Below are 23,589 nucleotides of genomic sequence, written 5' to 3'. Positions count from 1 at the left end.
CCCACTTGTATATAGTTCAGCTAACCTTTACAGCAAGGAGCATATTAATGACAACGACTAACTGATTTATTGAGTCAACAGAACGGTGCAAATGTTCATTCGGACACCTTTTCGTCCACAGTGCGGAAACGGACCCCTAGTGTGCAGTCAGCTTGACCACATCTAAATCTTGGCTTAATATCGGGAAAACAGGTTCTTTGGGCATGCTAATAACCTCTTATATCTCTCTAACCTTGATTCGATGGTCATCAGCATCATTTGGTGGATTTTAGCGATGTTTTCGTCAGTGGTTGCAGTTTTTGGCCGTCCTGAATGTTCATCGTCATCCAAGCTGGTATGGCCACGTTTAAATTCAGCTGCCTCCATTCAGCCCCTCCATTTCGGTTGATTTGAGCTGCCAACTGCATATTAAGGTCGGAAACTTTTCAGACAACCCTTGTATAACAAGTAACATCGTTCCACGTACCAAACCGAGTACGACTAAGTTATCTATGCTTCTTCTGTTAAACGACTATAGAACTTAGTCGAAAAATATAATCTCATAACTTCTATCTAATTATATAATGATAATATTTTTACTTTCAACTTAAATAGATTTAAAAGTGTATTAAAGGATCTGACAGTAATAAGCCACCATAAATATTTTGAATTCATATTTTTTAAGACAAAGAAATTTAGAATATATGTATGTATATAATATTACTTTATTAAAATCAACTTTCAATGAATAATAACAATAGCAAGCAGCACAAACTTTTATTTAAAACAAAAACAGTAAAAAATGCTGAATATTTTTAAATAATTTTGTAATTACTACAAAATACAAAACAGTTTCGTAATAAATATTTCTTCAATAAATCTAAAGTATCAACTTTATTATTTTATTATACTAGCTTCCGTTCCTTTGAGTGTATATTTCTTTCGATATTTCCTTGCATCCAATGCTTCCAGTTACATCTGAAAAAAAAAAAAAAAAAAAAAAAAAAAAAAGAAAAAAAAAAAAAAAAAAAAATGGTTTTTTTGAGACATCCAATTACAGTAATTGACAATACATTTAAGATTGAGTTACATGGATGAAGGTTTGCTTCTTTATGACTCAATGGAGAAATCAAATTTTCTTCAAAAATTTATTGCCTTTCAATATTAGCAATTGTGATATCGTTTGCTGTTATAGTATTTCAATATGCTTTAAGCATTCCCATTAGTATTTAGTTGTATGGTTAGAAGATGAAATCTAGTTCTTCCGTGCAAGTTTGTAAACAGATTTTTTTAGAATGTCATTTACCAGTGCCCCTCTTCTGTTTATGCTTTCCATCACTCAGTAAAAAAATTAAACTCAAGTATATAAAGTTACTTAAATATATATTTGTTAGATAGCTTAAGTTATATCTAAAAATATGTATTAATTTAAATATGCTTTTGTGTATTTCAGAAATTTATCAGAAGTCTAGCTAGTATTTCCAATTAATATATATTGGGAAGTTTTTATATTGGGAAGTTCAAGGAAATTTATGAAGTTTTCTAAAGACCAGCACTAAAGTTAAACAACAGGATATAGTAACATTATATTATTTGAAGTTTAGGGAAATAAATTGTTCTTGGTCGCGTTTTCTCCCGTTCTTTTATGCCTTAAAATGACTCCGGTTAATGTCATTCCGAGACTTTTTTCCCGAAGAACGTGTTTTCATTCTTTATTTTGCTACTACGGAGGGTGTTTACCTATTTTTAGAATGATTTCGATAAAGAATTAGAATAAAGCAAATGTTTTTGTGTAAACTTTTCTGGCACTGCAACTTTCAAATATATTCTTTTTTCAAAATGTTACATATAAATAAGCTTGGATTGAATGATATGTTTTTGCGCTTTCCGAAGAGAAATATTCTTATTCCATAATTTACAAACATTTTCCAAATGCATAGTATTAAAATTTCTAAGTGCAAAATAAGTAACATTATTAATCGAACATTAAGTAATTACGTGTGCATGGAAAGAAAACTCCAAATGTATACCATTGAAAAGGTACGTACTCTTTCCAATGTTTCTAACGTTAAATCCTTTTTAACAAGAGGGAATCCGCCGACGCGAAATCAATTCCAAAGTCTTTAAATACATCTTTAGCAACAATAAATAAAATAATAAACGAAGATTTAAAGTTTGAAAAAGGCTAAAAATGTTCATCGGCTTTTGCGCGGGCATGTGGCTCAACGCAGAACAATTTGCAGAACCCTGTATGAAAACTATTTACCGGAAGATAAATGAAAATACGTTGTGAACCTTGATGAAGCATAGGTTTACCCAAATAACTGCAGCTAAAAAAGATCTATTTACTATTGAAAACGAAGAGAAAAATTTGTACATACCTGGTTTCGTCAATGCAAAGAAAGTTTCAATAAATGGTTTATGATTGCAACAAAACTCTCTTACAATGGGAAATTTAAAATAAGAAGTGTGGGAAAAACTGTTAAAATCAACTCAAGGTATTACTAAAACAAAGTTTGGCATCCGTTATTTTATAGAAGGAATTCTTTTCTTTTTTTTATTCCAATGATTTTCTAAGAGTGAAACTTTATCAAGAAAAGGAAAGAAGTAATACCTTGAAACGTACATTGCATTCCTTGAGAAAAAAAAAAAAAAAAAAAGAAAAAAAAAAAGAAAAAAAAAAAATGAAGACTCTTACCTGTATTGCATATATATATTTTCAACGTTTTCCTGCGAAGTCCTCTAACATTTGATGTATGGACTATTGTGTTTTTTATTTTGTGGTTATCTCATGTTCAGCTGCGCACGCCGCCAACCGACGTCATATTGTTTTACAATAGCTACGCAAGCCATCAGCTGACGATGCATCGTCTTTACCCCCGTTCTGTTAAATTCAAGTATCTTATAGTAGTTTCAGTGTTCTTTGCGAATTAGTCGTATTTATAAAGTTGATTGTTTTATATAACGCATAGTCATAACGTGTAAAGAACCAACACTGAGCCACACTAAAATTCTTTACAATGGAACCCGTCTACGTGCATGGAGCTTAAAATTCATTTCAAAACTTCGCAGTTCCAAGACTTTCGTTTTCTGCGCTTGAGCCTTGGAAGAAACAGCAGCGGTAAAGATACCGATCTTCAGTCCTATAGTTTTTATATTGTCGTTTGGCTCTGTGCTAATCAACTTTCGCTTTATCTACACCTAGGTCTATTGCGAATCCTGAAAAGAAATTCTACCATTTCGTCAAGTATTTGACGCCGGAGACCGCTTCTTTGGTTCGAAATATCATACTTCCGTAGCGCACTGATGCTTATTACCAAGACCTGAAAGCCGCCATTACCGAGCGTCATGGAGAAAATAGTACCCAAGAAATCCGAAATGACTCAGCGGTGAGCAACTTAGACATAGACAGATACCTGGATTGCTTCGTGTAATTAAAAGACGTGGGGAAAAACACAATATATACGATTCATTTTTATTGGATTGTTTCTTCAACAAATGCCGCCACACATCCAATCTATCCTTCTGTCTGTTCGACCGCCTGATTCTTCGAATACCGCCAGCATTATGTATTGGTTATTAGAAGTCACACTCGGCCAGGTGAGCGCAGTTTCTTCAGCTCTATCAGCAGTGAGGCTAATAATTCTAAACCTGTTGGAACAAAGTGAGCGAATTACGTAAAGAAGTATTGTCTTGACGATGATCACGCAGTGTTTCTAAAAATCGTGTTAACAAAAGCGAAGCCCTTCGTCTAAAGTTGCTTCGAATTCTTCCTGCTGTTGGTACCGTCGTTAATTTAACAAGAAAGCTAAAAAATGTGCTCTTCCATATTCGACCCAATGAAAAGGACTATAACGGGGAAATAGTAAAGGTAACTTCTCCCTTACCCTCTGAGTCTTGTCGCCTTTTTATTAGAAACGGAAAAAATTAAATCTTTTTGTGCCACATTGGCTGAGGTGTCAGTTTCTTCTCAACAGCCAGAAAAGAAACACATCATACAACTATTCGGTTTTTTTTCTGCTGCCAACGGAACTTCGGTTTATAAACAAAAAACATTTCAGTGTCGACCTTGGCCTTCTTCACAATTTAAATTTTGATTTTTAAGTATGTCAACGAATATTATTGGATCTGATTTTCTACATTATTTTGGTTTACAAATTCAAGCAATAGAAAACTTAATGATTTAAAAACTAACTAAAAAATCAAGTGTAGTATCATTAAGACACGTTTGTATTCTATCAAAATAATTACTGTAAATAGTGCACACGATAGATTATTGTCTAACTATCCTTCGCTATCGAAACTTCCTAATCTTAACGAAAGTGTTATTTTATTTAAACAGTAGGCCCTCTTATGTCATATAAGCCTAGGAGATTAGTTCCAGATAGGCTAAAATTAAAAAGAAACGGTGAATATTTGATTTTAATTGTACTCTACAGTTAAAATGTAAAGCTGATATTAATTTAGATTGCCATAACAGTCCAAGATTAATTATTTCTAGAATTCATATACTATATTTTATATGGCTCATTTGATAAACTCACCTTTCTTACTAACGTCATGTTTCGTTGAGGAACAAGAGTGGCGTATATATGCATAAATTCCATACAGAACTGCAGCAACCAGGCAAATAATAGCTATAACTCTGAATGCTGTTCTTCCTCCGTAAACATCCATTATCAAACCACCAGTCAGACTGCCTGTACCCTTGCCTGAATAAATAAATTATCTTATTATTGTTACAAAATCACATTTACACATGCAATAAATTCATGTGTTCGAATATATTTATTGCCATCTTAACAATAGTTTTTGACAAGAAAAAATTGTCTTGTCAAAAACAATTGTTCTACTATATAATGGCATCATATTTTACTACCCCATCACAGAAAATTAAGAAATTCTTCTTCCTTAAAGAATTATAACATGCTTATCACATAACTTTTAACTGAATATAAATAATTCAATACTGTTGTTTATCATTATTTTTGCGTGTGTCCGGGCTCATAATAGATTGAATGCGCACACCTCTGATAGCAGGCTGATAAAATTTATTTCATCAAATAAAACACGTCAGAGTTCTGGACCTTTCCACAGAAATACTGTACAGATATTACGGAGGTACATTTCAAACTACTAAGAATGTTAAACACAACGCAAGTAAAGTGCATCTAAAAGACAAAGCTTTCTATAAGCTTGGCGATATCTCGCCAAATTAGCGAGAAAGCGATTTATTCAACATTAAAAGACTTGCCCTTGTTTTCTTATTTTTCCCGCAGAGCATCCTCTAGATTTTCATGCAACATTATATAGAAAAATGCAACAATGTACATATAATTTCACTAAAATTATCCATATATGTACAAAATTCACAACATTATTAATTTGAAAACCAAAAGCAGTGTTATACACAGTCTTCTCGAGTACTTTGGCATTTCAAAATGATACATTTTTCTAACCTGAATTTCAATTGCAATCGCTTTAAAAATTGCTGCCTTAATTTTTAAAGCGATTGTCTTAACTTTTAAATCAACTATTCGCTGATGAAAAAATAGGCAGCACCTTTGCCTTTGGCGCAATATCACAAAAGCTGAATAATTTATTTCCGCTGTACAAAACTGATTAGTTGAAGTGAGGTTTGTACAGAAATACAAAGTTTAAATTACAAAAATTTACCTTCTTATCGCCACGGAGAGTTTGTCTAAATAAACTCAAATTTCTCTAAACTACAGAAAAAGAGTTTTTTTATTTTAATGCCAAAATGCGCCTGATACTTTATAGCTGGATTTATGTACTTTTAATATAATCCCGTAATTTCTTGGACATATTTCAAGATATTTATACTTTCGTATATAAGACGTACGCATTTGTACTGCACACATGAAAGACGCCACAAAAAATAATCTAGTCCTTGTATATACGGCTTTGCCGGTCAAAACAAGTTATATGCCATTTGTTTGGGTTGGGAAAGAATATGTCAATCTCTATTGTCATATTTTATTCATTAATAAATTTTCTTTAAGCTAATGTGCCTGAATTTTCTAAAATTATTAATTATTGAGTTTTAATAAATTACTTAATAAAATAAGACATAAGTAAATATGCAAGTGTGTCATAGGTATTTGTTGATATACTTATAACATCTACAAAAGACAAGGAGCAGTAAATACGATGACTTGAAATTGCTCCTTTTTAGCTTTCTTAAAAGCAGAATAGTAAAGATCTTAGTTAGATTTGCAAACAGATAAATTTAGTTCATATATTTTGCATGACTGAGGAAAATTCTGTTCGCATCCGATGCATTAGCTGATTAAATCAAGTGAATTATCTAACAATTCGAATGAGCATAACTTTAAACAAGCTAAAATTTAACAATCCATATCATTCAAATTTAGTCTTTAATGAGTCCCAAATTAAAAATTATTTTCTACAAGCGAAAGAACAATTCTTTTTTTTTCTAATTTTAAGGCTATTTATTCTGATTTTTCTGTCTGCTTCAGCAGCCTTGAAGAAGGCAGACTGTGGTAGTTTCTTGAAATGTAGAAACTCTGAAAATTAGCGTTATATAAAATTAAATTTCTTCAGCTACGTGTATGCATATTTAAGTCTAAAAAATAATTTTCTACTATGAGCTGAATATAGAACAATGATGCTGAAAATTATCTGAAATGTTATCATCGTGTATATTATAATTGCCTCCTCGATAATGCTCTTAAAATGTTTAGATCATTCATATGTATGTTCCTTACAAAGTTTAGTAACCCATTTTTCTTAATTATGTAATATCATGAAATTGCATAACGTTCCCATCCACAAAAGAATGCTTTAATGAAAATAATGATAAAATTATGTATCTCGTCAAGAAGGAAATAATATGCGATATCTTTCACTTAAGAAGAAATGCCTCATAGCGACTAAATAAAGAATAATACAGTACTTCCTGATTCAGAAAACGAATATTAATTCTTATTTTTTAAAATAAGCAAATAAAACTGAAAAGGAATGGAAGTAACATAAAAATAAATTTATTTTTACTAGTTTTTATGCTCAAATTTCAATATTTAGGATTTTAAAATAAATTTATAAGTAAGTAAAATAATTATTTACTTGTAATATTTATGTTAAGTTGCTTACCTATACTGTAATGAATAGCTCCTGCAGTAGAAATAACCGTTGCTGTAAGGCCCTCAGGTGCTATATCGTGACTGTGAATGACTACAGCTACCCATAACAAATGATAAGTGAATACTGAAGTAACTTCTAAGAGAAGAGCCAGCCATGGGTCATACAAGAAAGAATAGCCAATTGCGCTTATTGTATATCCTAAAAGAGCTAATATGAATAAATTAGAGGAGCCTATTTTCTTTACCCACCAGTTGGTAGTTAATAAAAATGGCAGCCCATATAAACTACTCGCAGCTGGAATTAATCCTAGTAAAAAGCCTGGTGTGTTTAACTCTACTAAAAACCAGTTCGTAAAGTTCTTTGTAAAGTTCCATGTGGTGCCAAGAACAAAAAGGACTAAAATGAATGAAATAACATCAACATTTTGAATCAAGTAAAATGTCTTTTTCAACATATTTTTTCCTGGAGCTTCAATTTTGATTTTAAGTTTACAGATGACAGCTAAAAATAAGAACAGCACTGCAATGAAAAAATACAGGGCAGATGCGTAATTTTTTTCACTTCCTGCGGCTGTGCTTGCGTCAACGACGTATCCGGCAATGGGAGAGAATATTAAGATACCAAGGACGGAAAAGAAACGTTCTCGTCCGAAATCAGAGTTATGTTCTTTCACTAAAGACATTGAAGCCACATCTAGAATACGATAGCAATTGGAGTACGCAGTTAGATAAAGAACAAACAACATGATGTTCGTAACCAAGAGCTTCCATCTGTTCCCAGTTTCCCATGCACACTTTTCATCGGATAAAAACCTACAGCCTATAGTACAGTTTCGTTTTTGTGACTCATTACACCAAGAAAAAGTTGTATTTTTATGCATTTGAGAAAGAAGGTGATCAAAAGTTTCACTATTTTTTCTTGAAGTACCATTAATGTGAACAGTCGTAGACAAGTTCACGAAATTTTGTTTATCTGCTAATTCGATACACATGATATTATCTCCAGGGCATGATTGTGTAACATTTTCAGGGCATGTAATTTTACAAGAATTTGCTTCGATAACATCTTCTGTTACTTCAGAGCGAGTTTTTACGATCAGTCTACCCAAGTTTTGTTGATCGCATTCAAAGTTGAGTGAATGTGATTCACAACTTTCGGTACTCATTCTTGGTACTATAAGCATACCGGCAACAAATATCATTGTAAGAATAACATTACCTACAAGAACTGGTTTAGATCGGCCTATTTTATCTGCTATTACCCCAGATAAAGTTGTTCCTATAAACTGGACTATAGGAGCAATCATGTATATTGTTGACAGTTCTGACAGAGCAAGTCCGCGCTGCTTGAAGTAGACCGTAAGAAACGGTGTGATGACGGCTCCAGCTGCAAATAGATTAAAACACTGATGTAATACTTCGTGCTTTATATATACATATATATATATGTGTGTGTATGTATTATCAAAACCTCGTACTCGGTTGTACATATGCATGTGAAATTAAAGTTAAATCAAAATTAAAATTTTATTTTTAATTTTTAATCTCTATTATCTATAGTTTTTTAATATCCATTATCTATTTTAATCTCTATTACAGTTATCTCTCTTATTATGAGTTCTTAAAATATTACATGGCGTGCAACTAGCATGAATTTTATCTTTATTCTTTGCCTTGAAGGAGAAAAGTAAGCTTTAATTAAAGCAAGTATTCGCTTTAGTACATATTCTGATTTCTTTTGGATATGTACACGCACTGCCATAGCAGTTTACTTCAAATTTATTTTTTACACTAAGTTCCTTTTTAAGTTATCGTCATTTGAGATTAATATCTGCAATCTAGCTATAGAATTGAAAAGAAAGGTGTAAGGGCAAGTAATAAAATATCCTTTCTTGTAGTAGAAAAAAAATCTGAGATTATATGCAATTTTTAAGGACCTGTACCACATCGTTTCTGTAAGCTAATAAAGATGCGACTTTTATTACGAAAACTGAAAAACCTGTACATTGTCATATATAGAATAGACTTTTTATCAGCATTGAAAGACTAATTATAATGGAGAGACATATACGTATGAAGATACTTTCGAACAGAAAATTTGCTTTTATAGAATGTTTTTAAGAAATTAAAAGAGCATTTATGAAAAGATTTAAGGAGATTTTACAGAAACTCTGACCTAGAGTAGAAGCAAATCGTGACATTTATTTAATGTAATTATTTATGTTCTCATTAGAAATCTTAAAATATTTTTATTACAGCGGTATTATTCAACAGAAGGTCCAAAATAATGTATGATTCCTACATAATAAATTTATTTCGCGTTTTTATTTTTTGTGAGTTTTAGGGTAAAATACTCTTTGATTTAAGCTATTTTTATGTGCCATCCTACAGAAGACACCAACATTCGCATCACGTGTATTCCACGAAATATAACTCTGTTTAAATCTAATTTCGATCTAATTAAAGTTATCTTTCGCATTTCTTTAGTCTTTCGCTGGAAGTACTTTCCATATTTGCAGAAGGTCAAGCTCAAAGGTAGAAAATGCGGACAAAATTAATACTTGTACTACGATAATCATAAAGCTTAGTACCAAAGTATACCCAAGCAATTTCATTGATATTTAAGGTTGCAGAGAAATTTGACTCCATACAGTTATCTGATATGAGTTACATAAATATTGTCCAATTGGAGCTTTACTTTGAAAGTCTTAGACTTCCTCTCATGCTTTTCCAAAACTTCCAGAGGTCCAGAATATGACTGATGTCTCCTAACATGTTAGTTGAATTTATTGTTTTACAAATTCAAGAGAATTTAAAGCGGGAAAGGAGCTGTTCCAGCTGAGATCTGATATATTTTGCTTCCAGAAAATCTTCCCAATAAGCTGACATACCTTGTCATCCACAAGTAAAACATGCGCACTTTCCTGATTATGAAATATGATCGAATATCTGGAGTGCTGTGCTGTAATTTTCACTGTCACATAGAAGAAATCAGCATGAAGCTTCTCCATATAGTGGTACTATTGTAACCAAATGTATTCTATTTTGAAATACCTGTGAGCGAACAAGCTCTCTCCAGAAATAACTAAAAATATAAAGTGAAGAAAGAAAAAAAGTTAAGTCTGAAAGCATGTACGAAAAGCATATTTTATTATCTGCAGCTTCTAGCATAGTAAATGAGTAAGAAATTATAACTTCTAGCATGACAAATAATTAAGAAAGGGGAAAAATTCTTTTGTCTGGTACAAACTAATACGCCACCCCAATGAAAAGGTAAACAAAAGGTCAATCAGGCTCACAGAGAATCTTCAAGCCGATTTATCTCCACTCCATACGAGTTAATCATATAATTCAGATATGATACTTCTTCGAATATAAGGTACGCAATATGCAGAAAGTAAATCACTTTCTGCAGAAACTTGATACTTTGGTATCTGATGGCCATTTTATGAGTTAAAATGTAGTCAACTGGTGAAAATTTGTATTGTGTTATTTAGGAAAGCACATGAAGTATGTCTTTGTAGATACCGATATAAAATATTTCGTTAGTAAAAATTATCTGCAATTCAGGATTATCATTTTGGCAAAGTCTTGATAAATTTCACCATTTTAATAAAAGTGGGCTAATTGTGCAATGTAAAACAAATATTCGTGGTGGATTTTAAGCTATTTATATCATTGTATTGTAAAACGTGTACCTAACTGTTATGCCTTAAATTATTTGCCTAGATAATTCTTAAATGCATGCATAATATGATAAGCATGAATCATATCGTCCTTCATATGATTAAAGCTTACGAATTTTATGTTTTGGATCTATTCGGAAAAAAAATTATGCTGCGTTCCTGAGAAAATATTTGAATATATTTTAAGACTGGGGAACACTAAAAATCTTTATTTAGTTAATCTACATTTTTTTTACCTTTTTCATATTTTTAATAGCAGACCTAGTTATATTTTATTTATACATTGTGAGCTTGATACTGGTTTATGAATCTACGCCTTTTTTAACTGCGGGTGAGAAATTTTGCTGTGATTTAACTTCTAAAATTAAATATGTTTTATTTCTTGTTTTGAAAGCTTTCTCTAATTTTTTCGGAAATCTAATTAGTATTTAATAATATAAACTGATACGCGTTGTATCTGTTTGTTGCAAGCTCCGGAAGTAAAAAAAAATATATCTAACTACACGTTTAACTTTCGGTAACATGAGACTTATTAATTACTTTCACGATATTTCTAGTAGTTGCAATAAAATTGTTTAAATTTTTCTTTTATACTTGATTTGCTTCCTACTATTATGCTCGGAAAGCAAGTGCAGAGGAGTCTTTAAATAATTACACTGCTTAATTCCTTCAGGTGCTATTTTCGAAATTACTGAACCTTAATTTAAAGAAAAATGTTCAGCAAATAATATTTTCTTTAAATGGAAACGAAATAGGCTAATGAAATAGTTAAAAAATTACAAAAAAGAAATCTTAATTTGACACGTAGATTTTGAATAAATCTCTATAGATTATTAGGTTTATCTATCAGAAATAATTTAGCTTAAATTTAGAATCGATTTCAGGAGTAAAGGTTTAGCCTGAAGTCAGCTTTTTTTAACTATCTATTTTTTTAAAATCCTTTTGCTCTTAAAGAAGAGAATCCTGTGTCTGATTGCCTCCGAAATAGAGAGAATTTCATACAGAATATACGCCAATCTAAAGTAGCCTTTTTACATAGTTTTAAATATATTTACAAGTCAGTGTTAGTAAAAATATGCTCAACACTGAACAAGAATAAGGTAGTTAATAAAACATGAACACTTGAACAAATAAAAGTAATAATAAAGAAATTGATTCTAATGTGCCATAGATAACATTAATCAGTTGGAATGAAATAAAATAATTAACCATCTATACCCAAAAAATACTGAAGACTTTTATTTAAATAGAGAGAAAATAAAAATAATAAATAAAAAAATACCCACCCGTGAAAATAAAAATTAAATACGCATTGCATAAGAAATCGTGGCATAGATTAAAGGGAGGGAAACTGTGTAGACAATGCAATGTCTCTAAAAAACTCAAATGTCATGAGTGAAAAAAACAATTTCATTTTCTGTAAAATAGTAAAAGTTATTGCAAATGAAAGCTAAGCAAGTGAATCAAATCGGAAAAACTGTTAAAGTTTTACGATTGGTTCAGATTGTTTCGGATTGTGGAGAATATAAGTTGAACTATTGAACCGTAGCAAATTACCTGGTTTAAAAGGCGAGCTATGAAAAATTAGAAACTGCTTTGAGAAAACTCTCAAATGTATAAAAATTTTATTTTAAACTGTGCAAATCAAGATCGAATTTTACTACATCATTTTTAGAAAAGCAGGAAATATATAATGCAATCTTGTTTACTAAAACATTACCAGGAAGAAGAATGTCTGTCTTAGACCAATGTTATGAAAACTTTTCAAGTTTTTCATAGCTATGGAACTTCGGCATGAATGCTTGAATTTATAGAAAACAATGAATTAAAAGCTTTTATCGATGGATAAAATACTATCTAAATTTAAATCTTTCGAAAGAATTATCAGGTTTTGTTTAAAGAAATTAGAATTATTTTGTAAAATACCTAAATTATGATATTTAGCATATTTAAAAGATAAACTAAAATATTTAAAAACTTGAAAAAAAAAGCTATTAAACAAACGAAAAATGCTTTGATAATCACGATTGACTACTGTCTTTAAATAAATATCTCACAATTAATTTGTAAGGTATTTTCCCTCTCCTTTCCTCATGCCTTCGTGATGTAACTGGAAGCACGGTCGACATGTATTCTGGAAATTCGGAGTTCGGATCTTGTCGCGGATACTGCAAATATCTTCAGTTTCCTGACATCGGAAAAAAAAAGAAGAAGAAAAGACTGCCTTTAGCATCGATTTAAAAGGGGGGGGGCTCACGACTATTCTAGGGGACCCAGTCTCCAAAACCATTTGGCTACTGGGTCCCCTAGAGCCGCAGTCGCCCTTTGAAAAGGGTATCTTCTCTCTTCTTTCGGCATGCCTTCGTAACATAACTCTAGGTACCGTTGTTTTATCACATTGCGAGATACGTAACATACATTTATGCAGCTTCTTTATTCTTTAATTTGTTTAAACATAAGACAGGGCGATATATGGTGGCAACGATTTGAAAAGGGATACAACCTTTTAAAGTTTTCGACTCAAAATGGCAAAACAAAATTAACAGTCCTTCAGGGCAAATTGGCCCTTTGGATTAAAAGAAAAAAGAAGATTCTATAAATTATCTGTTTAGTAAATTTCTTATACTGGGAACTCAATATTCTTTAAAAGGTGATTACCTAGCTGGAAGAGAAAAACTGTAGTTTATAATTAGGAAAAACGTTATACTGGAGTAATTTGGAAAGAAATTAATGAATCTTCTACAACTAATTATATCGGCTGAAATAGACAGTTAGAACAAATTTTTAAATAGATTACTTTCCTATATTCTTAGTTCTGTATCTCGATTGCTGTTATGACTTCAGTTTCAAAAATTTTCCCTCAAGCAGAACTAAGTCTTATGACTTAGCATTATCATTCCAGATGAAAGATTTAATTCTGTGGATATTTAGCTTAGAATAAGCGTTTGGTAAACTTAAAAGGCTTTTGACTTAGTAGCGATAAGAATAAGATAGCGAAATATTAGTCCCTAAAATTTAGTTACGCTTCTGTTACTATTAAAGTGAAATAAAACACAGTTTAAACTGCCGAAACCGGAAGCATCGCAGATTTCAATAAATTAATAAGAAAAGTCTAGATTGCATTATCAAAATAAGATTTGGCATTCTGTGAGGAATGTCATTTATATATTATTCGGCATGACGTTCGAAAAAGTTAATTTTAACTGAGTCTTGCCACGAAATGTAATGTTCTGGTAAGTGTAAAAGTGTTTTATGCACATACTGGGATTTATTCATTTTTATGTCAAAAATGGAAACGGATTCTTTTGACTATAAATGCATTGAGAAATAATATTATTAAAAAAATGATTTGTTAAAAATTATCTGTTTCTGTATTTTACAAAACAAGCTTGAAAACAAGATCGGATTTTAAATCTGAAATTGATCCGCTTCAGTTAGTTGAGATAAAAATTAATCTACGAGTACTCCAGTTCCATCAAGTTGCCTATCGTTTTATCTCGCTGAATCCTGCAGATATTGCTTGTTTATTTCAAGTCCAAAAGAAATTAAATATGCTTAACATTTTTGGTGTAAATGTTTCTGCTAATTTTAGATTTGGCTGATTTTGTTACTCTGTTGCAAAGCAAAGAACTTTCAAAATTACAGAAATTTCAAATTTGCAGGAAAAAGACTCCTGCCAAAGAGTAAATTTTCACGGAAATACGGAAATAATTTTTAATTTCTTACCTCCAAACCAAAGCAACAGAGCTAGCTTCAGGGGAATGAGAGGTTTGTATATACATATTTTGAGATCTTTGTATATCTTCCAAGTGATATTCAGATTTTTCTGGAAGAAAGAAAAGAAATCTTATGAAATTAATCAGACTAATAAATATTTTAAAAGTCTAGAATAAAGCTAAGAAATCAATGCGGCTGTAATGGAATATTTCGAAAGGAACTTTAATCCCCTTTTTCGACATTTAGGTGAATTTATTCCTTTAGGTTAATTTATTCGTTAACCTTTCTAGATCAGATAACTAATATCATCTTTTTTTTTATAAAACACTACATTTATTATGTCAGTCTTACTACATCTACGGAACTGATGTTTTTCATTCACTGTCGTATTTATATATATATATATATATATATATTTAGATGCATATACATTTACATTAGAGCTCGAAAGCAATTAATAACCTCTGAAGCTACAGATAATTTATTGTAAGATGGAAGGAAAGGAAATATGGCTATGCGAATGCAAATTCTCCCAAGAAAGTACTTCAGAAAATGTTAATTATACATTTTTGATTAGTATCAAAACAGAACGAGAAACTTCCTCTCCTTAATATAGGAGAGTAATTTAAGATGAATTCTTGAACATATTTTCTAAGCTACTACATAAAGGTACGAAACCTTTCTTTTTACTTTGGTGTTTAGAATGGTGTATACAGTAGGTTTAGGTATGTTTATGTTTACCATCTATGCTCTTCTCTTTATCATCAAAACTATTTCGAAGTAAATCATGAATACTTTCCCATACAAAATACTTATATTTTCAATAATTTAGAACCATTTAAATAAATTGTAATTTATATTGCATATGTTTAATATTTATATATAAGAGGAAACAGTACATCTCAGTAGGAATTCGACACACACCAGTTCTTGAAATCGATTGCTTCTGTTGACGTTTGCTTATTAACTTTTCCATCTATTTAATTAAACATTTTTGGGCCATTTACCAATAATTATAGGAACTTATTTTTGTAACCTAGCTTCTGATGCTTTTGTTTAATGGAACAGATTAAAGGATTATTGACATAATAATAATTTTTTATCCAAAGGATTTCTAACCAAGAACTGAGTCAATTTGACAGACTTAAAACAACATTAAATTTAAGTAGAAATTTGTCTTTGAAACACTTAGCTAACGGATCGAAATTGCATTAACTTACTTATGAAAAGACTGTAACTTTTGTGGAAACAAAACGTAATACCGAAAATTGTACAATTTGGAATAGAAAACAAGTGGCGTAACTCTAAGGATTATTTTTGTGTCTAAAGTGTAATGAAGTAGTAAAGCAGAATTGTTGCAGGGACACCTGTCAGATACGTAATCAGCCGCATAAGTAGTAGATTTGCGATAAGATGATTGAAAAAAATGTGGCAATAGACAAAACTGCAAATGTGTGAATTTCTACTTTTATTTTAAATTTTAAAAATGTTTTTCTTTAAACTAGTATTTCTTCTTGTAAGGATCCCATGTGGAATTTCTATTTCATGCTTAAGTTAGGGTTCCACAGGGATGAATACAATCAAACTACTCCTCTGTATGCATGAAATTAATTCCATATCAAAACTACTGGTTTAGTTCTAGTACTGAAGTTCCAGAGTTTCACCTTTTCGTACCGTTCTACATAGTAATTGTTGTAGTTCATACGTTTCAGTACTGAGCATGAAACAAATCAGGAATTCTAATGAATTACAGAACATATGAATAGGTAATAACTTTTATGATTGCTTCTTAATATATCAGGAGATTCCGTCAAAAGAGCGATGTGTATTGCTGAGAAACCGTTGTTGAAATGTGCGAATGAAGATATCCTTTGTGTGCTGTGAGTTTGTTTTTCCGGAGAGTGGGAGATTCTGATAATATTAATAAGGATTATCACTACACGTCTGCCATTTTCGCCTGCATTTTAATTTTAATTATCAAATAGTCAATTTTTACTCTCTTGAAAGTAAGGTTTAGAATTATTTTAAAAAAATATAATTCCTGTCTTGAAGCAGATAGCTCTTGTATGCTTCATCGTAGTTAAACGTTTCGTCTTTAGCCATTTCTTTTCTTACAACTAAGAACACTGCAAATATATAAAGATTTTAGAGAAATCTCTGATCGCAAAAATACTTTTTACAGATTTCCTTACGATATTCAACTATAGATTGGTTTAATGTGTCTCAAAATTTCATAGAAGAGACCTATAATGATAATGCTTTGTTACGTCCTCTTTTCAACGTTTTTATTGTGTTAATATTAGTTAAAATATTCACGGTTTTTATAAAGTGGAACGCTAAGCTCATTAAAATGCTAGTACCACTTTTTAAGCAGTATCATGGATTAAAAATTATCCTTTTAAATACATTTAAAAATCTTTGAGCATTACTTACTTGATTTGACTGATCTATAGCTTCTTGTACTTCTTTCTTGTTATTTTCATTCGTGGGAGTTGTAGATGTAGCATTAGATAAAATACTCTCTTCTTGTAAATTATTTTCGATACTTTTAGCTTTAATATTTACGGCATGCTGAGGTCCTTCTTCTTTAGAGTCTGTCATTTTAAACCACTATGAAATAGCAGAATTTCATGGACTGGGAATTTCTGTGGGACTAATGATATCCTGAAGAAATATGGAATAATTTTTTGAAAAATGTCATAAAAGGTAAGAAATTAAAATAAAGATAAAAATAGAAAAGATGATATATTAAACATCTGAGTGGCCAGGGGTTTCGCTAAGAAAGCACAAATTTCCCCAAACTGCTATGAGAACAAATTATTTTTTTGATTTTAATGTAAAAACTCTGATGGTATTTCATACCTGGATTTGTGTACGTTTAATATAGTGCTTTAATTTCCTTGACACATTTTAATATGCACGTATATATATATGTTCTTACCGATATCGCAAAAAGTATTCTAGGCCGTATATATACGGCCTTGACGCTTAGAGGATTTAAATAGTAAGTCAATGACATTCTAATACGCTACACTTTTAGGATTTTTATTAATTTTAAAACAGAAACTGTTCATAATTCCAAATCTTATTAAATCATAAGACTAAATCTGTTATTAAATATAACACCACTCGGAAAAATAGTGTTTAATCTCTGTGTATTGCAAGTTAATAATGCTTAAACAAATTTAAAAATGGAAATGAAAATAAATTCAAATACTGATAACCAGTTCGATTCACCATATTAATGCTTCAGATATTAATGAATGCTTTGAAATGTTTGAAGCAAAAGCTTTTTTATTTTTATTTCAAACTGTGTTAAATGTAAGAATAAAGATTTTTTAAAAAATAAAGAGAGTTTATAAAAGGCAAAAGAATGCAACAATGCAGTGTTTATTTTATGTAAAAGTTAGTGTATATTGAACAAAAATAGAACGAAATGCATACTGAAAACTGTTAAAAAACTTCATTCAATTTATACTCTATAAAGTTTCTAGAAACACAGAAAATAAACAAAGTTCATAGAACAGCTTTACCTTTTTTATTTTTAGAATATTTCCAACCTTTTAGTACATAGCTATGATTTAGTACTAAAAGCATTCTACAAATCGCATTACATTAAGCGTTGGCTATTATCATTACAGTACAGTATGCTTTTGTGCAAGATAATTCATATTCATCTACTAAAATACCTTTATAGCGGTACCGCGTTTTTCGGTGTAGTTTAAATAGAAAGTGGACTTTTACTAATGAAATGATATATATGAGTTTATTTGATACGCTAAGTATGATTTTTATATTACGACGCAGACGTCGTAATGCTTATTCTACTCTCGAGCAGATGGTGCATCACAATAGAACTCTTTCTGTAAAACAGTATTTAAATACTCATGAAATCCTTCACCAAATCAACGATTGATTCAAATGAAAGCAAAAACAATGGTCACTGGGATCAAGGATCCAAAAGACTCAATATTTTATAAACGATCTCTTGTAAGCTGACAATGTTATAAAAAATTTCAAAGAAAGTTCTTGAAAAATTACTTCGACTAAGACCATGGTAGGTTTTTGCATGATTTAGTAAGAATGTTTATGAACTTAGGTTAATGTCTGTGTCTATGATACTAGAGTTAAATTAAATTGGAGCTAATTAAAAAATGTTTATGAAAGCAGGAAAGCAATTAACTATGCATAATATAAGTAAATCCACAGTTAAAAACTTGAGTAAGATATCATGATTAACATGAAATATAAAGAAGAAAATAACGAAAATAAATACCTTACCCATAACACAACTGTTAATTATTTTCTAATAATATTGTTGAGAAGGAAAAATAGTACAGTAGCAAGTTAAATGCATTCTCTCTGAAAATTAGTTGATAATGTTTACGAGCTGTTTGCGAGGAGGCTGATCAACAACCTGGCTATTTCGCGAGGGTGAAATATTAACTTTGGCTCAAGAATATTTACGAAAGCTTTTATATGAAAGATAGTGAAAATATCATTCAACTATTTTATCAGCGGCTGGTCTTGACTCATTTACTTGTTCTATATCAGCCATTATCTGTATATCGAATTTATTAACGCACTCATTCAACTTCTTCCGTATTTTTTATATAGCTCTCCGTTGCAGAGTTTTTTTTACCTCCTGTGTGCGATAGCGAAAAAAAATCTTTCAGCTGTGTAAAAGTAATTATTTACAAACGCACAAAAAGTAAAAAAGAAGACTGTTACTGAACGCTTTTTTTTTTTTTTTTTGATGCGTAAATCCAAGTGTTACCAGCGTCATTCAAAAAGACTTTCACGAAGATGTTCCTTCCCTTAAATCGTGCCTTTCAATGATTTGTCACAAATTGATCTCTTGCTTTGGGTCACAAAACTGATATCAATTGAACTACACACATAGACCCACCGCTTTCTGATTAAAAAAATGTACTACCGTTTAAAAATTTTCTCCCAATATTGCGACTGATATATAGCAATTCAATTATTTACTGTATGTAACAGTATTTAGTTTAGCTAAATAAATTAAACTTCCCCCAAAAGAAAATAAAACATTTTGGGCTACAGTTATGTGTAATATGTTCAGTAGAGAAACCATTAACTGAAATTCCTGCGTCAGTTTAATGTATCTCTAATTATTCTTAAGTAATAAACGTTAGTACTAGATAAATATCTGAGGAAGAAACAGTAAAAATGTTTGATTTAAAATTTTAAAACATACTTCAAATTAAGAATATCTTAATGCCAATGTTTAAAAAACATATACTTTTGGATCGCCTCTGAATTGTGTTTGACAAGTTTGATAACTGCGATGTCACTTCCCATGCACCTGTTTGTAAAGTACTTTTGTTATACGTCACTCCCAATGACTATGCTACTCCTGATACAAATATTATATGTCTCAACACCATCGCTTCAGTCTCGGCGATGTGCGACTTGTGTTATTCTGTCACCATAATCAAATTCAGAAGACTGTCACTGTTCAATGGATTTTAACCTCCCAAACACCGCTCACATCTACTGATGATCGGCAATACAAACAATGTTGATATTTCAGGAAGAATTTGTTTTACAATAGTATTAAAAATTTGTGGAATAAAAAAATTTTTATGCTAATTTTCTAACGAATATATGGTGACCAAGACGGAAAGTGGTTTATCTTTGACCGAGGCATTTTGTGCCCTGTACGTGAACAGGCGACTTCGCAGGCGACAGCATACCATTTTAATGGTTTAATGACCATTTACTTTAGACAATATCTTCAAACGCACTTTCAAATTAAATAGCTAATAGCCTGTTGAAATTTTACTTCAGATTATTTCAGTTCATTTTACAAAATTGTTTCCAATTAATTAATTATTTTACTTCAAATTTACTTTTCCTCCTGTAACGTTTAATTCAAAAGTTTTTGTACTCACAATACTTCATTGGTACTATAATCCAGAGACAAAGTATGTACTGAAACTAATGTGCCCACCCATTGTAGTAAATATATAGTGAATAATTTTTGAATTTTGATTACTAACGTTTTGATCCTCTAGTTATTAATTTAAATATTTGTTAAATTAATTTTTTTATAAATCCATTATTTATTTAAATATTTTGCTTTTCTTCTTCATTTCATATATGAAGAAAGTTTAAAAAAAATTCCTACCTGCATGTATTTTTTAGTTGATGAAAGTAGTAAAAGACAAAATATTACTTAATATGGGAATATTTATATTTAATAATGGATATGTAGGTACTTAATATAGGTAAGATGATGGGAATTTATCATTTAATAATGGAATGATTATTAAATAATTAATAATCCCATTTAATAATGGGAACTGGGTACTTAATACAATTACTTAATAAACGTATAATAAACCTTACCTGTGAGTTGACCACAGTACAAGGCTTCTTGAGTATTCCGGTGAAAGAACAAATGTGTACATTCTACTTTAGTGACATATTAAAATATTATTCTCTGCAAACGTCGATAAAAGCATTTAATAAGGAGAATTATTTTATATATTGCATAGAAATGTTTCCCTGGAACTTAGCCAGGAACAATATATGTCATATATATTTCAGACGGAAACAAGGATAATTAATTCACAAACGCATATTTGCTCAAAACTTTTGCAAAGGGAAACGAACCAATGCGAAGGAACTATGAAATGAGTCCGGTAAAGAAACCGAAGAATAAACAGCAAGCTGAAAAACCAGTTTGGCATACGCAGATGCACGAATATAATGAGATTTTGATTGCACTAAATGACATGAAGAAGAAACGATGGCTATTCTTTTATTTATAGATCATCCTTTACCTTGAAAACTGAGGTCATATTTTCTCTTGTTAATTTGGCTTTAAATATAAAGGACATACTTTGGAAGTGAGATTATGAATTAGGTTAAATAGTTTGTGAGAACTTCCCTATTACAACTAATTATCTTTTCATGTCATTTTGGGTATCAATACTCTTTATTTACATTAGTCATTCTCCACATTAATGGTTTCAAACTCAAATTGCATAAGGGCTGACTGCACATTCTGATAGCAGCTGACAGGCCGTAATTTTTTTAACAAAAAAAAATTTATTTCTTTAAGTCCAAAGGGGAAACTTGCCCTGAAGGATTATTATTTTCGTTTTGGCATTTTGCATTGGGTTGCTACAAATGTCCGATTCATTTTTCAAATTGTTGCCATCAAATATTATCGCCCTATATTATATTTAAATAAATTAAATTAATCTGAAGAATATGCGTAAATGTATGTATGTTTCTCGCATTGTAATAAAACAACGGTACCTAGAGCCGTCTAATTTTGAATAAAGTGCGTTTCCACCCGAATATGGGCATCTGGAAGCCCAAATTTGGAATTTGTTTTATTATCTCTCTCATATTTTGTAAAACTTTATCGAATTTTGATTAACAAAGTCAACGATTTAAAAGTGAGTAATGGCAACATTGTACGGGAAAAAATCTTTTTTATCTCCAACGCGCGGAATTGTATATTGGAAATTCTAAACATATGCTCATTTTAAAATTATTTTGCGATATTGCTGTTGAACTGAATTTTATGGTTTAAGTGCGAAGAACATGATATTTAATAAATAAAGGTAAATCACAAAACGTTAAAAAATTCCTTTTGGACGCAATTTAAAATTTGAAATGTTTCACTAATTTTTTAAAGCAGGTAAGGAGAAAAACGTACGGACACGAAGCTGGACCTCTCGAATACGTCCCGAGTGTGCTACTGTTACACCATGAAAGCATCCTGAAAGAAGGGAGAAAGTACATTATAACTAAGTACTGAATTTTACTGATTAGACATTTATCAAAATTTACACAAACAATAGTAATAATAACGCAGAAGAAACTCGAATTTATTTTTATTTTTTATCTAAATTCTAAAGACTGGTGTTTGAAAGATATTTCTGTTGGTTACATTTTGTAATTTAAACGTACTGACAGCTAAATATTAAATTTACAGACTAAAATTTATATCAAATAATTGTAATATATGAATTAAGCAATAAATAACTTAATTTTAACTTAATAAATTATGAGAACTTTCAAAACGTTCAGACAAAACTTAAAAATAACAAATGACAACCTAATTTCTTTTTTTTATCTGTTAAAGTTTTCTTCGACACATACAAAAAAAGCATATTTTGTTTGTATGTAAATAATTATAAACTTTATTTCTTATTACAGGCTTACATTTAATGGCGTTTCTATTCCGATAAATTTTGTAGCTTTGTATGAAAAGTACTAAGCACTATCTTCTTCACAGATGTCTTCGGTAAAACTGCTTCTTTTTGACCTTTTTCCTTCAAAATTTGTCGTTCAGTCACATAACTGTAGTCCATATCTCTAGGCCTCTAAAACACAGTATTTACAGCAAATATACAGGATGTCTATAATTAAAGAACTCTAGTTTAAAGCTGCTTACAAGCGAAACCAACGATCAGAAAATCGTGAAATTTTGTGGCGAACTTAATGAAGGGATAAGAATGTTTTTCAGAGAGGAAAAAAGTTACAAATAGCGTCACCGGAGGGCGCTTTAATTAAAAAACCTGCAGTAAATATGTAAATCTTTATCGACGTAATGCAACAGCTGTTATAAAACCTTGAAACATTCCTGGAAACTTTGTGACTTATGTTTTAAGTGCTAACCAGAACTAATCTCCCTAAATGTGTTACTAATTACTGATTAATTTTACAAAAAAAAACGGACGTCTTTGCACTTGGATAACTTAAGCAGCAACTTTAAGAGCCACGACCTGGGTGGGGGACCACCTCACGTGACTTTTCCTTCATGTATTTTGCACCGTGATCACTGCAGAACTGTGTGTGATGTATATATATATATATATATATATGAATTTTGCTTCTCTTCATCTACTGGATTATGTGCTTCTATTTTCATTATTGCAACTATTATTTCCACGAAGGACTACCTGAGTTTAACTCTATTCTTAAGCAGCACGGCTAGAGTCACTACTTGGTTGGGTGACCTCCCATGAGACCCACATAACCAGCAATCTTGTGTATTGCACGCTTGTTGATGCTACTGAACTATATGCTGGGATATG

General features: G+C 30.8%; 1 protein-coding gene and 1 long non-coding RNA gene across 4 annotated transcripts in view; one reads left to right on the top strand and one right to left on the bottom strand.

Annotated features, from left to right (window-relative positions):
• The window catches only part of LOC146998262 (uncharacterized), a 215,735-nt gene that overhangs the window by 162,848 nt on the left and 29,298 nt on the right, over window positions 1–23,589 (top strand). The gene's annotated exons all lie outside the window — the stretch shown is intronic.
• On the bottom strand, window positions 738–22,247 carry LOC118192966 (major facilitator superfamily domain-containing protein 6-like). 3 transcript variants are annotated; one of them, XM_085813824.1, is made up of 6 exons: window positions 22,206–22,247; window positions 16,940–17,170; window positions 14,516–14,615; window positions 7,114–8,490; window positions 4,524–4,691; window positions 738–957 (listed from the first exon to the last, which is right to left on the bottom strand). In XM_085813824.1, exons 2-6 carry the CDS (start codon window positions 17,105–17,107, stop codon window positions 890–892), a joined length of 1,881 nt encoding a protein of 626 aa, XP_085669950.1. In that variant the 5' UTR covers window positions 17,108–17,170; window positions 22,206–22,247; the 3' UTR covers window positions 738–889. The 3 variants fall into 3 exon arrangements, with proteins under 3 accessions (XP_085669950.1, XP_085669947.1, XP_085669948.1); XM_085813821.1 differs by lacking the exon at window positions 22,206–22,247 and adding an exon at window positions 20,882–21,234; XM_085813822.1 differs by lacking the exon at window positions 22,206–22,247 and adding an exon at window positions 18,788–18,955.

Source organism: Stegodyphus dumicola, chromosome 3 (genome assembly GCF_044657685.1).
Source record: "Stegodyphus dumicola isolate Sdum_Otavi_A_Nest chromosome 3, ASM4465768v1".
Lineage (NCBI taxonomy): Eukaryota > Metazoa > Arthropoda > Arachnida > Araneae > Eresidae > Stegodyphus > Stegodyphus dumicola.
The sequence above is the reverse complement of the archived record's forward strand: the minus strand, read 5'-3'. Positions and strand labels throughout refer to the sequence as shown.